At 40.1% G+C, this 13,942-nt stretch overlaps 1 protein-coding gene across 3 annotated transcripts in view; it reads right to left on the reverse strand.

Moving 5' to 3' along the window:
• AGPS (alkylglycerone phosphate synthase) overlaps positions 1-13,939 on the reverse strand; it is a 79,486-nt gene extending 65,547 nt beyond the window's left edge. For 2 of the 3 annotated variants that reach the window (XM_040703616.2, XM_046943737.1), the window contains exons 1-2: positions 13,811-13,939; positions 9,533-10,042 (exon numbers count right to left, since the gene is read on the reverse strand). Coding sequence is in view for 1 of the 3 variants with exons in the window: in XM_015289574.4 (XP_015145060.1) it covers positions 9,912-9,946 (35 nt within the window). In the remaining 2 variants the exon portion in view is untranslated. The remainder of the gene's footprint in view (positions 1-9,532; positions 10,043-13,810) is intronic. The other variant, XM_015289574.4, reaches the window with a different exon arrangement.
• Positions 13,940-13,942: the final 3 nt, after the last annotated feature.

Raw genomic sequence — 13,942 nt, forward strand, 5'->3', positions numbered from 1 at the left:
GGTCAGGCACAGCCCAAACATATCATTCACAAGGACTCGGGTGTGGTATTCCTAACCTTTGCTTCCAAATACAACAGCGCACAGCTTTCCTTTTACCCAGCAGATGGCCAGCTGCTCTTGGTAACAGAAAATAAAAGCTAAGCAGAGGCTTTTTCACTGACATTTATAGTCCTGCAGATGGACACTTTAAAGGAAAGGCAGTTTTGTCAATAAGTCAAAAATGATGATAACTTTAAAGCCAAGGCCTAATTGTGTTGTGCTCTGTGACAGATCTCTCTTCAAACAACTTTTTCCTCAATAGTAAAATAGGCTTTGTGCCGGTGGAAAAGCTTAGAAATATTGAGCTTAATTACAGGAGAAAACACAAGTATATGCATGAAGTTTTGCTTAGTGAAACTCCATCTACCATTCCCTGACAGTGTTCTTACTCTGACTGTTCTCTTTATTCACAAAAGCAGTGAAAATTTGGATAGTCACAGCTGCATTTGGTGTTTGCAGTTCTGTACAATGACTGGGACTTGAAGTGAAGTCAGAGGGTGTTCCTAGAAGGGATCGTGGAAGTTTACATTGGAGCTAGTATTTTCTCCGAAACTCACTTTGTGGATAAATCCAGGAGCCCAGAGGTGGTACTGCAGTGTACAAATGCACAGCTTTAACTCCAAACTTACTGAAAGAGGGGATTAGGCAATCAGCCCACAGTGACAAGCTGCCTTTTGAAGGCAAGCGCAAAAGGAAGTAAAGTATGATGAAAGTACTGTTACAGGAGCAAAAGCTCTTTAGAATCATTCAAACTACTCCTTTCACAAGAGATAAAAGTTGTTTAAATTCAGTTATTACATGTTCAAGCCATAAAAAGAAACCTTGGGAGATAGAGACACTGCCTGCACAAGTCATAACAGATGCCATAACCATTTGCCTTTCAGAGGTGGAAAGTCATATGGGAAGTTACATAAAGGTATGTGTAAATGGGCTAAAGGAATGCCAAATGGGTGAAATGGAAGGTTTCTGGAAAGCAGCAAACCCAATCAGAACTAATGCACAAGTAAGGCCAAGAGTCTTCCTCTGCTGTGCCTCCTGCCAATGTTTTCTGCCATTCTGCCCTTCTACCATGACATCTGCTGCTATCAGGTACTTGTACTATTTCTTGCCCTGCCCCTGGTCTCCAAGCTTAGTTATTGATTTTTGGCACCAGTCTCTCTTTCTTATGTTCATTTCAGGCAACAGTAGCTGGATTTTATAAAACCTTTGTTGGTGAGCAACTACATGAAGAAGTTGGAATTAATAAAAAAAATGAGGCAGAGTATTTTTATACCATGAAAACAATTGGAAGTACACATACAACTCCACTTCTTTGATTAGCACATCATTATTTTTACTGGAAGAGCATGCAGTACTTATTTCATCTACCAAGATACGGCACTGTTTCTTGTTTTGAATCCAGTTTTGAATAAACACGACAGGGCAGAGATGTTAGATTCTTTCTCTTCATTTTTTAAATAAATGTCACTGTAGGTCCTCCTTCAGCTAATTAGCCAGTACTCTGGTGCATACTGGCACTGCCTCAAGGATGATCTAGTTATGTTCTGAAGACAATTGCTCCAGGGAGAGAGATATTCCAGCTAAGAATACAAGTCTACCCTCTTTTCTATCACACACCCTTTCTGCAGAAGAGAAGCATTTGGCAGACAGCTAGTCTGGGAACGGCACACCAGTTCAGAGGTTGCCTTACAACAGACCTATTCCTTGGAGTCCATGTTAAACCTCATTGCTGGAAAGGAGAATGCAGAATGGCTTGGCTGCATGGCTTGGCTGCAGCAGAACTTTCACTGCAGTCTTTTTTTTTTTTTGCTGTTTTGTCTGAGATGTCCATAAGTCATTAATTAAAATAAATGGATCCTTCAAACTGACAAATTCAGAGTTATCAGTGAGATTTGCTATTTTAAGTACTGAATTCTATTTTACTAGAAAGAAGACAACAAATACCTCGCATATTCCACTAATACAGCCAATACCTATTTTGTGAAAGGCTACAGTGTACACTGCACATTTTTGCATTCACTAGAACTTCAGAACACAAGATGGCAGTGTACATTGCAGTGAATTCAGGCATCTAGCTGCTTCTGTTACTCAAACAGCATGTAATATCTTATTCAGTCATGTATTAATCTGATCACGTAATTGCAGCATTAGAAATAAACTTACAAGGACGTATCAATAGAGGAAACAAACGCAGTTTGCCAATAAATATTGCATGAACAAGCGTTAGTTAAAGCTTAATTCAAGCTTTTATTGTACATAACTCTCTGGAAACATTAAAAGCCTCTTACGGAATTCCTCAATTGCAATTACAAGAGAGTATCCCTCTATGAAGGAATGGAAGTTGGCTCAGTTATAATTTTGCTTCAGAGCAAAATTGGCTGTTGGGGAAAAGAACATCAGAGAGCTGGCAGCCTAAAATATGAAGAAGGCTCAAGGCTCTCTGAGAAGTAGCACAGACCACTGAAGCAGAACAGACTGAAGAGTATCTGAAATTGAACAGGTGCCTTTCTATGAAAAAACCGCAGTGGACAACCTTTTGGCATGATAATTCAGAAAAAATCCACTGAGAAGCATCAAATTAGAGAATAGGTCTCTGGCTGAGGACAGAATTATGTAAACAGATACAAGGAGTCAGACCTGCCTATGACTTCAGTACTCAAAGTCTCCCTTAGTACAAGCAGCCAAACAGAACTGCAAAACCAAGCTTTTTAAGTAACCACTCCTGAGTCTCGTCTTAGCTTGAATTGAATGTTGGAGAGAGTAGATACAGCTAAAAAGTTGTCTTAGCTGACTTTCTGAACTAGCAGATGGTAAGCAAACATGACTTTATTAGAAAGGCTTGCTACATAGTAAAGAAAGCTCTAAGAAAAAGAGTAGTATTTCAGAACACAAAATCATCCTGGAAAGCGTTACCCCTGTGGGATGTATAACACTGATTAAATTCTAGGCAGCCCAGATTTTTGCCTAGGTTACTTTCCTACATCTGAATTCGTGGAACTAATGGACAAATCAGACTGAGCCACAAGATCAAAACACAACACAAAGGTTCCACATTTCTGGATACATTTCTTAACAGTTATTTTTAATTAGAAAATGTATAATTTCTTATTATACATAATAATTACTTCAAATTTTTCTCTCCAGAATGAGAATATTTGTGATCTTATATTTTACTGGACAATAGAGAGCAATGTAGCATGAGTGGAGCATGGCATGCAGAGCCTGGACAGAATTTTTGATAGAAGATGGAACGGGGAGTGATCGTGCTCAGATTTGTGTATCAAAACATCACCAACTTCCCAATCCCACGATCACAATAGCAGAAAAAAAAAACCCGACATTTTTCATGGTGATCCACTACTGTTATTTCAATTGCTGCTTATATCCCCACACATAAAGTCATTGGTTTTATTCCAATACCTTTTTTTCCCCCTGAGTCTGCATACGATTGAATTTGGCATTCATTCAAGTCAAGTAATTCAAAAGTCATTTTTAGCTGGTATTTAAACTTCAGCTGGGTGTGGGCTCACGACTAAAATAAAGTGGCTTACTTAGTAGTTTCAGTCACTTGCTCTATTTGTCACAGTAGATTACAGAAAATGGGGTATGCATAGAATTATGCATGTACTCCTCAGCCATCTAAAATGGAGGATAAATTGAACATGTCATGGTTTTAGGGCAGTAATTTATACTGAGTACAGACTAGGTATGGACTTGAGCCAAAACCTCAGATCTAAATTACCTCGAGTTGCAGGGAAATTTTAAACAGAATAAAAACTTCACAGCTGCTCATTATATAATTAAGTGAACCAACAGAAGACAATTTCTAAGCACTCCCAAACTGAAGCATTTACATTTAGATTTTAACTTCGTGGCTTTATCTGCGGATATCCTACTCACATAAGTTCTTTCATGTTAGTATTGCCTCTCAGATCCTGCCATCTGACACAACCACTCTGAATGACTGTTGGCTCTGAGTATATCTCCATTCAGCCCAATGGTACTTCATCACTGACTGTACGTTACAAAGACTCACAGATTTAAGGTTTTTCATACATGGACTCCTGAAGTCTGTCTCATGGCCTCTTTTCATTTCAGGTACTAATTCAAAGTTTGATTTTCAAGGGTACACCTTTCTTTTGGCAACCCTGCCTTTCAGGTCACTATAATGGTAGATACTGTTGTTAATATTCACTTTTGCTGGAATAAAGTAAAGCAACATAAGTTGTTTCTTTCCTACAACCTACAGTATTGTGAATATGCAGTAGTCTTCTCTACAGCCTGTCCCATCTTCCTTTGCTTCTAGTCAAAACCTGTCCACTTACTGTAATTATTGCATTGGGCAATCATCAACAGCATGAAGTTCAACAAAGGAAAATGCTGAGTGCTGCACCTGGGACAGAGCGATGTCTAACACATACACAGATGGAGATGAGCATCAGGAGAACATCTCTGCAGAAAGTGACCTGGGGGTGCTGGTAACAGCAGGCTCAACGTGAGCCAGCAGCGTGCCCTGGCAGTCAAGAGGCAAACAGCATTTTGGGATGTATTAGACACAGACATAGTCAAAAGAGGCGATGCTCCCACTATATCTAACCTTGGGGTGGTCTCAGCTTGAATAATGCATGCAGTTCCAGTCTCCACAACATTAAAAGGATGTTAAGGTCCGTGAAAGTGTCCAGAGGAGGGCAGCAAAGCTAGCAAAAGGACAGGCTGAGGATACTTGAGCTGTCCAGTCTGGGGGAGGCCAAGATGTGACCTCCCAAAGGCAGGGTAAGTGCAGCAGGAGATGCCACTCTTTTTGCCATCCAAACGTTCCCCAAGCAAGTGTTGATTGTAATAATAAAACTAAAAGGCAATAAATTTAAAATTGGCAAAAGTTTGTTGCACGTGAAATATGCAGGCAAATGGAATCATTGAGGCCAAGTGCTTAGCAGGATTTAGTAAAAGGTTATACATACATATTCATACATTTATGTGGGGAATTAGATTGGACCCGATAAAAATTCATAATGGATATAAATGTTCTCAGTTCAGGGCATAAATCAGCCACCAGCCTTAGGGTAAAAAATAACTTCCCCTGTAGTCAGGTTGTTATATAATTATCCATTATACTAGTGGAGGTGGGAAAGGAGGTTGAAGAATAGGGCAATTTCCTCAGAGACATCTGGGAATTACCACTGTCAGACAACTAATTTAGATGTGATCTAATTTGGAAGTTCTTATTACATCAAATAATGCAATTTAGAATTAAAGAATATGATTTATTTTGTATTTCTTACTCTTTATGTAACCAAGTTCATGCCTGAGGACATCTGCAAGCCTTTCCCATACAAGCAGGCCAAAGTTAGCAAAACTAATTCTTCTGCTGTGTTTTCTCACAGAACCTCCTTAAAAGCAGCTTCAGTTTTTCCAAGGAAATCAGGCAGAGCACCAGGAATTTAGTTTGCTGAAATGCTAGGCAGCTCATATAGCCAGCTTAATGGCTATATTAGAAAAAGTTCTCTGCATGAGCAACAGTAAAAATCTCACATTCAGAAAAGCTCTTATTCTTCTTAACTTTGCAAAATGACAAAGACTTGCAGAGCTCCTAAACATCACCAATTATAATACTTACCCTGGTGCATGTCTGAATTTTCTACTTTGTTTATTTGGCTCACCTAAGCAAATCATCCCTGGTCCTATTGACTTGTTTTCATCCAACAATGCCTTTCCAGCTCTCTTGTTGCACTTACAAACTGTGTAAAAGCTAATATAACACACACTATATTCTTTTAGAAACGCTTTTGTGAGCTTGAAAACACGTCATTTGACTGAAAATGGTTGGACTGAATATCTATGAGTGAACACAGGAAATCATCTACATTCAATGCAGGGTCAAAAAGTACTGGTTGCATTCTGCCATAGTTTTTTAGAATTAATGTGATGCACTTATTGAAATTATAGCACAAATGATCATTACAAGATGTGTGATGATGGATATGTGAAAATCAAAAACATTTATTAAAAAAAAAAAGCATCTCACCAATTTCCCAAAGAAAAAACAAAGCACGACCTGTGGCATCACTCTCTCCTAAGTATAATTTCTGTTCCTGGTGAATAATAGTAGAAACTTTGCCTAGCAACCACTCAGCATCTGGAAGGTTTAGGACCACAAGCAACAAACATTTTGACTGCTTATGCTGTGCAAACTTGAGTGATCTGTTCAGACAAATTCTGAAGAGGAATGGCTGAAGAAAAACAGCAGATGTAATGAAATAGATTTTTTTTCCATGTTCCATATTCCATAAAAATCTTAACTAAAAAATTCAGACTGGTTTTGATAAGCAAGCCATAACTTCTCTTGCTTTATGGACCACCTGTCCCCTGAATGCGGGCAGGCAGGCGCCTGTCTCAGCAGGCAATGCTGAACATGAGACTCCACAGGCTTCTGTTACCGGGGTGTCCTCGTTTAACACACAGGGGCTGCAAAAGTAATGCGACTGCTTTATGGCTTTCTGGGAACAAGTAGAGCAACTCCCTTAAGCACAATTAACAACGATTAACTCTTAACAGTGTCAAAAATCACTGGCCCTGCTGCTGAAACTCAAACGAGGACTACGATAGAATCAAGTGGGCCTTGGGACTGTTAGACACTAGTCTTCTGCCAGCCACATATGCAGTTTTGTTGCGTCTCCTGTCTCCTTATGTCCTCCTGCTGCCACTAGTGACACCCTGCCAGAAGCAAGCTATTTGCCTGTGAAGCTCCCAGGCTGCTCCACAGCCCAGCTGCCTCATCCTGCCAACTACCAAACTGCTGCTCCTGTTCTCCTGTAGGGTCCTCCAGAGCACAGGCTCGCTATACATTATCATATACTGGGAATATCAATGCTGTGTTGCAAAAACATCATACATTGAACAGAGATGATATGATAGCTGTTTAGGGTATGACAGGTATGGTTGTTCAGACTCATTTGATTTTTAATGTATTCACTGGGAAAATAAGTAAACTTTAGCATGCTCCTGACATTTACAATTGTACTTTGCAAAAACCTTCAAGTAGCAGTGAAGAGAGAATTATAGATGATACATAAAGAAATTAACTACCTCAAAAGTAGTGGATCTGATCTAGAAACAGACAAATTGATAAAGACTGCACAAATAATACAAGTAGCTTTTCAGTGAAAGAGATAGCCCCAGACTGCGTTAATTGCAAAATAAAGTGATGCAAAACTCTCCTTCCTCTCCCCAGTCACTAGAAGTGAGTTTGCACAGGACATGGCAAGGCAAAAGAACAGTGTAATTTTGAGCTCCATATGAGAATCTGGAACAGGAGGAGGGTAAGTCATTTTCTTTATGAATTTGGCCTTAAATATTCATTTCCATCCACAGCACTATCAAAAAGACAAAGATAAATGAGAAAGTTCTGAAAAAATCCAGGAAAATAATCAGTGGTTGGAGGGCCACGTTTATTCACAAATATACACATGTTTAACGTGTCCAAATCCTTAAGGGTGATTAAGGGGAACTCATAATGGACAACTTCTGGAAGAGAGTACTTACTGCAAGTTAAAAAAGAAAGGTCAGCAGGTCACATGCTGCCAGAGAGCCTTCTGAGCAGCCACCAAGTCACCCTTGTAACAAATCCCAAAACAACGCATAAAAACCAAGAGTTGCATTTATATTCTAAGAATCAAGCTTAGTTTGCATTTCCTCAGAAACTCTCCTTCAAAGCTTAACCTCCCCATCTCTACCATACACTTAAGTAAAAGGTAGGGACACACACACACACAGGCAAAATGCTGAGGATCACACTGACTGACTGCTCAGTATTAGTTGCTATCAAAACAGTCTTTATGCATACCACAGTACACGTGTTACACTCTCCATATAGCATACCAATAGGCAAGATTAAGAATGAAGTTAATGGATGGGAGCACTGTGTACATAATGGTATGTTTTGGATAGGAGAAAAAGATGCAACTTATATTAAACAAAAGCTAAAAGAAAAACCAACTGCTTTGTGATTTGAGTTTGTACCTTTCTTTGAGAAACACGCAGAACATTTTCAACCTTTCTAAGTTTCTAGGATACCCTACGCATTGCTTCTAATTATTTAGACTAACACAAATAAACACTAAAAGTTCATAGTCCACCTTGAGAGAAACAAGCAAGAAGAACCAGATGAATTGTAACTGTCCAAGGAAGAGGAGTGAGCACCAACAGCATTTCAAGAAAACAGGAATTTGGGGCAGACAACAAACACAAAGCTTTAGTATCAGGAAGGAGCTCCCCTGCTCCATTCAGAGGAATGGCCTTATTTGCTGCTTGTTAGTTCTTTCGGAAAGACACAGTTTTGATAGGTTATAGAAAGAAGACAGACCGTTCACTCTGCCACATTGGACCTTGTAGATCTTCAGTACTTTTTCTTCACACAAATACAATGTTCAGTGCCAGACTAAAAAGGCCGCGTGGCTCTGAATTTTCCCCAATCTACAGGGGACTCAGCAATATAAGACAGTTGTCAGCACAGAAGACTGAACTATTTTTAGCCTGACAAGGAATACAGAATTATCTTAGAAAGTACACCAGAAAAAGAAAAATTGTTTAATTGACCTTTCCAAAAAGTCAGCATGCTTTCCACTGCATGAAAGGCATGACAAGCTCAACAACTACAAAGTGTTTTGGTTTGTTTTTTTTTTAAATCAAGCTAACTTAATTTTGTTACTGTTTAACATTAGTAAAGCAAGCACACAGAACTGCATGTTCATCAGTGTTACAAAAAATCCTTCTGACAATTTTTATCTGATGATTAGATCAGCCTACAGTTGCAAAATTAAGTACAACGGTTGGACTAAATGACATCTTAGCAGTGTTTTACAACTTCATGATTCTATGATTCTACACAGTGGGTTACCATCATCACAAAAGCAGTCCTTCTCCACTGTGAATGGGAAAAGGGAGTTTTACAGAGTTCCTCTTAAAGGCTTCCAAAATACTACCACAAAGCAGCTGAATTGCCCTTACAAGCTCTTTTATCTGTTTTAAACACATTGTTTTCAAGAATTTCCCAACTTGAAAGGATATTAATTTCTAAGTTTAAGTCATCATGCTATATAATAGGACAAACTGACAGTCACACATTCAAAGCATCAGTTTATTCTACAGGCTGAGACAAGTACCAGTAGAAGTTAAACCATTTCTGACTCCTTTGAGCAAAATTGAAAGCTGAGCCTTCCTCAGGAAGAGCAAATAAAGGTCTACACTCTAGTTGTCCATATTTATGATCAAAATCCTATCACTTCTCTTATTACCATAGTTCCAGGGAATTAGATCATAATCAATATTTAAAAATAAGGACACAGGAAAATGTTATAGTATATGGATGTAATCATAAGTATATAAATGTATAACCAATAAGTATACAGAGAACTTAGGCTGATTTTTCGAGTGTATAGCTAGAAAGATTATCACACTGGAAAAGATAATCAGAAATAAATGGAAAAACACTCACCAGAGTTGTAGGCTCACAAGAAAACTCCACCAGGAGCGATCTTCAGAGAGAGATCCTTCTTCACTGGGAGTCAGCCCTTAAATGGGGTCTAGGAGAGGTGCAGCCAGGCTCCACCCCTTCCGGTCACACAGGTGAATTGCCTTCACCTGTGCTCCCACAGCTGACTCAGTGCTTGCCTCAGGTGATCAATCAGGGGTTCAGGCCATGGTTCAACAGTTCCCATACACAACACTATTCCAGCAAAATTATTGAGATAGAATTTTCCTCAAGTGAAGAAAGAGCCAGCTACAGCACTTAAGGCTGTACATTAACTTCATCTAACTTTTATATGGTAAGAGTTAGGGAAGATGAATTCCAGCCATCGTGGCTGAGGACATACCAGCTCCTCCTGCCAACAACCAAGCAGCAATCCATGGTCCATCATACAGCTTTGCAAAGTAAGAAGAGAATGGAGCGCGTGCCACATATGCTGATTCCAGGGTCCTTCGTTTATATCTCCTTAGGACCTCTCTGTAAAACAGAGGACATTTCCTTATTAAGTTAAAAATGAATTTTGTTTCATTGAATCTTTCATCAGTGTTTTTCTAGTGTCACTAGGGGGACTCATTTTAATATAAAAGGCTTTGTTAAAAATATAACATTAACAAAAGTTCTATATAGCACAAAATCCTAGATCCTGAGAGTCACTTCATTATAGCCTCAGTTGAAATAGATGAGTTGATTCAAAGCTTACAAGTTCAGCATTACTGAAATTCACTCAGAAATCAGGATGCGTTCCCAACATTTTTCAGGTGTTTGAAAGACTATGTGCCAACAGCAGTTTTCTTTGTTGCTCAAACTAGTCAGGTTTTAAAATACATATTTCCAGCAGTAGGTGGCACTATGAAGTTTCTAGCTTATAATTATTCTAATATAAGATAATATAAAATGTTATGCAGAGACATTAGAAATAACTTCATCAAAACGTTAATAGGCCATTAACTAAAAACATGGCTCAATCTCTCCTTTTTCCTATCATTTTGAAAGGAGCATAAAAACACCGGTCTGCCTGAGCTCAAGGTGTGAAGATAAGGAGAAAAGAAATTAAGCAAGGAACACAAATGAAATATACACTCAACGCTGTATCTAGCCTGGCCAGAAAGTGCCCTTGTTCTTTTTTTTTCACCCCAGGCTCCAAGCAAGCTGCTCGGCTCTGCACAGAATTTCTGCACTGTGATACAATCTACGCCAATACCTAAGATTCCTGTGTGCTTTTATTTTCCTTTCTATTAAATAAAGCATATAGCAAATACACCTTCATAGTTTCGGGGCAATTTTTCAGGGACTGACATTGTGCATTACTCATTTTGTGCTAATATGTTCTATCTTCTGCTTGCTATTTCTTTTATAGTACTGAAAAAAAAATCCAAAGACATCATGCATGGGGTCTTGAGCTGGGAGCAGCTCTACTCAAAAGAGTTTTAAACTGTGACACCAATTTCTGTTGTAGAGCTCTGTTTCTCCAGAGTCTGCAACATACAGCTGAAGTACTACAGAACACACCAAAATATAGTTTCTACTCTAGTTTTCCACTGCAGGTTATTTATTGTTACCTTGTGTTATCCCTCCATGGAACTGAGGATGTGGTATTGTGAGAGCTACTGCAAAACAGCTCGTTTGTTCACACGTGCAGTATGTGTTCTGCTTGGATCTCCCTAATACATTTAGTAGCTCCATGGATGCATTTTAACTTTCACTGTAAGTCAAGTGCTCCCACAGTATCTCATACAAACATGCATATTATAAATCTACTTAGATTATAGGTTCTTTCTTCAAATGGATTTCAAATAACTAGAGAAAGCACCTACTACATTTTTGGGTAGACACCCACTTGCAACAGGTGGATGCAAATAATTTGAATATTACTACAGATTTATCAAATTTATATACTTGTGCTTTTTTCTAAGTCATGCCCTTGCACCTTGTGAGGCAACTATGAAAAGCTTATACTACCACTGCTGTGCATTGGCAAGTTAAACTAACACAGTTCAAGCACTGTGAATGCTCCACGCAGACATACTGCATTACTCTGGAGAGAATCTACAGCAACACCTCAGCTTCAAGCCACACAAGCTAAACAATTGCCTGCAATGGAAAACCTCAATTTTCTGTTAAGAACAGTAAGTGCCTTAACTTCAGGTTACTTGGTTATATTACAAAGGAGCTTTAAAAAGGGGCACAAAGGGTAACAAAAAAATCATTCAGAAGTCATAAATGTGAAACTTTGGGAAGAATACACGTCATTCCAAAATACAATACTGGAATGAAGAATTCCTTAGACTTTACACGTTACTCCCACATTAATGCTTCCTTGAGCAAGAGGTTGGCTCAAATGACCTCCAGAGGTCACTTCCCACTTCAGCCATTCTGTGACTGTGGAACACACCTCCAGACAGCTTATAGACACAATGGCAGGGGTAATACATTTTCAGACCTATATTCAGTGCACCAAAGTGATCAAGACTTTTCTGCTGTTTAAATTGTCAAGTAGAATTCAGCTTACTTTCTGATACAAGTAATTCGTCAAATAATTACAAGTGATTTAAGACACAGCAATAATTTGGTAACTCAGATATAGTAAGGATTCAAACCTGGGGGCCCATCAGCTCTGATGCATTCCCCTACTCCTAGGTGTGCCATGTGCAAGCTGATACTCCTAAGGAACACAGTACATCACTGAGTACATATTAAATAGTTGCAAAGTCAAATCCTCATCATTATCTGTTTAGCAGAGATATTATCAGAATATTACTACTCCAGTAGGAGACAGTCTAAAAAACTACATCCAAAACAATTTGTGTGCATCAAACCCCTGATTTCCTTATCTGTTTTAACTACTTTGAAATATCAGCCACTTGAGTAGCTATAGCAATTGAACAGATTAATACAATGGGAAAAACATTACAACAAAGGTGCAACGATAGAAGGACCAGCACAAGAAAAAGGCACTATAAAACAAAGGAAAAAGATGGCTCACCCACATCAGAAAATTCTAGCTTCACAATAGAAAACTTCAACAAAGAAAGACCTCTAAAAAAAAAGAACCTTTCCAAGTGGCAGTCAGCCCTGAAATGAGGTCTGAGAGCTGCAGCCAGGCTCCACCCCCTCCGGTCACACAGATGAATTGCCTTCACCTGTGCCCCTGGGTCTGACTGAGTCTTTGCCTCAGGTGCTCAATCAGTGGTTCAGGTCATGACTTAACAATCCCCATACAGCGATATTCCTCTGTCTTGAAGAAGAAAGCTGACAAACACACAGGTCTGCAATGCTATGACAGTGTTGTTCCACCTTCCTGCTATTTGTGATACACTTCCACACCACTAAATGTCTGCATAGTAGGTTCCATCTGGGTTCAGCCAGAGCTGAATTCATTGTTTGACTAGATGTAGATGACACCCAGCAAACACTACATGAAATACACCTGGATGAACATTCAGATAGGCAGCTGTGCTAAGGCACAAGCAAGAACCAGGGAATATAAGACTGAAGGGAATCACAGAGACATAGACTGCCTTAGGTTGGAAGGTTCCTTTCAAATCACCCAGCTCCAACCCCTTGCTACAGGCTGGGCTGCCAACCACCAGCTGAGGGCCCAGGGCCCCACCCAACCCGGCCTTGAATGCCTCCAGGGATGGAGCATCCTCCACAGCTCTCTGGGCAGCTGTGTCAATGCCTCACCGCCCTCTGAGTAAAGAATTTCCTCCTAGCGCCTAACCGAAATCTCTCCTTTTTTACTTTAAAGACATTCCCCCATTTCTTATCGCTATCAGGTCGTGTTAAACGTCGGTCCCTCTCGTGCTTATGAGTTCGCTTTAAGTGCCAGAAAGCCACTAGCGATCGAGCTTTCTTCTAACGCAGCGCCGTGCCAGCGGAACATCTGACCGAGGCACAGTGTCATCCGAGAGGATGGGCATTTCCATGACATCTCTCTAGAAAGCATCACGTGAGATTCGGGTCTGTAAGTCAGCCGGCTGAGACACGTATGCCAACATTTGGACACCCGTAGTATTAACGGGGCTTACAGTACAAGAAACCACAGATACCAGGGAACTACAGTACTTTGCAATGAGACCTCTATGTATTAGGAAACTACGTACGGAGGAAACAACCAGAAAGAGTCTGGAAAGGTGTCTTTAGTATCAGCGTAGCAGACTGCCCACGGCTCGTAGCCGTGCTTTGGGACCGGATTTGTTACACAGAACACAAAAGAAGGGGAAACCACACACGCGGGAAACGTACCGCCGCTGTGCCCGCACTGAGGCACGGCCGGGGCTGGCCGGAGCGCCGCGCGGCGCTGCGCGCTTTCCTGACAGAAAATCCCGCCGCTCGCGGGGCCCGGCGCCGGGGGAGGGCCGCGTTCCCGGCACCGCC

This window comes from Gallus gallus, chromosome 7 (genome assembly GCF_016699485.2).
Source record: "Gallus gallus isolate bGalGal1 chromosome 7, bGalGal1.mat.broiler.GRCg7b, whole genome shotgun sequence".
Taxonomy (NCBI): Eukaryota; Metazoa; Chordata; class Aves; order Galliformes; family Phasianidae; genus Gallus; species Gallus gallus.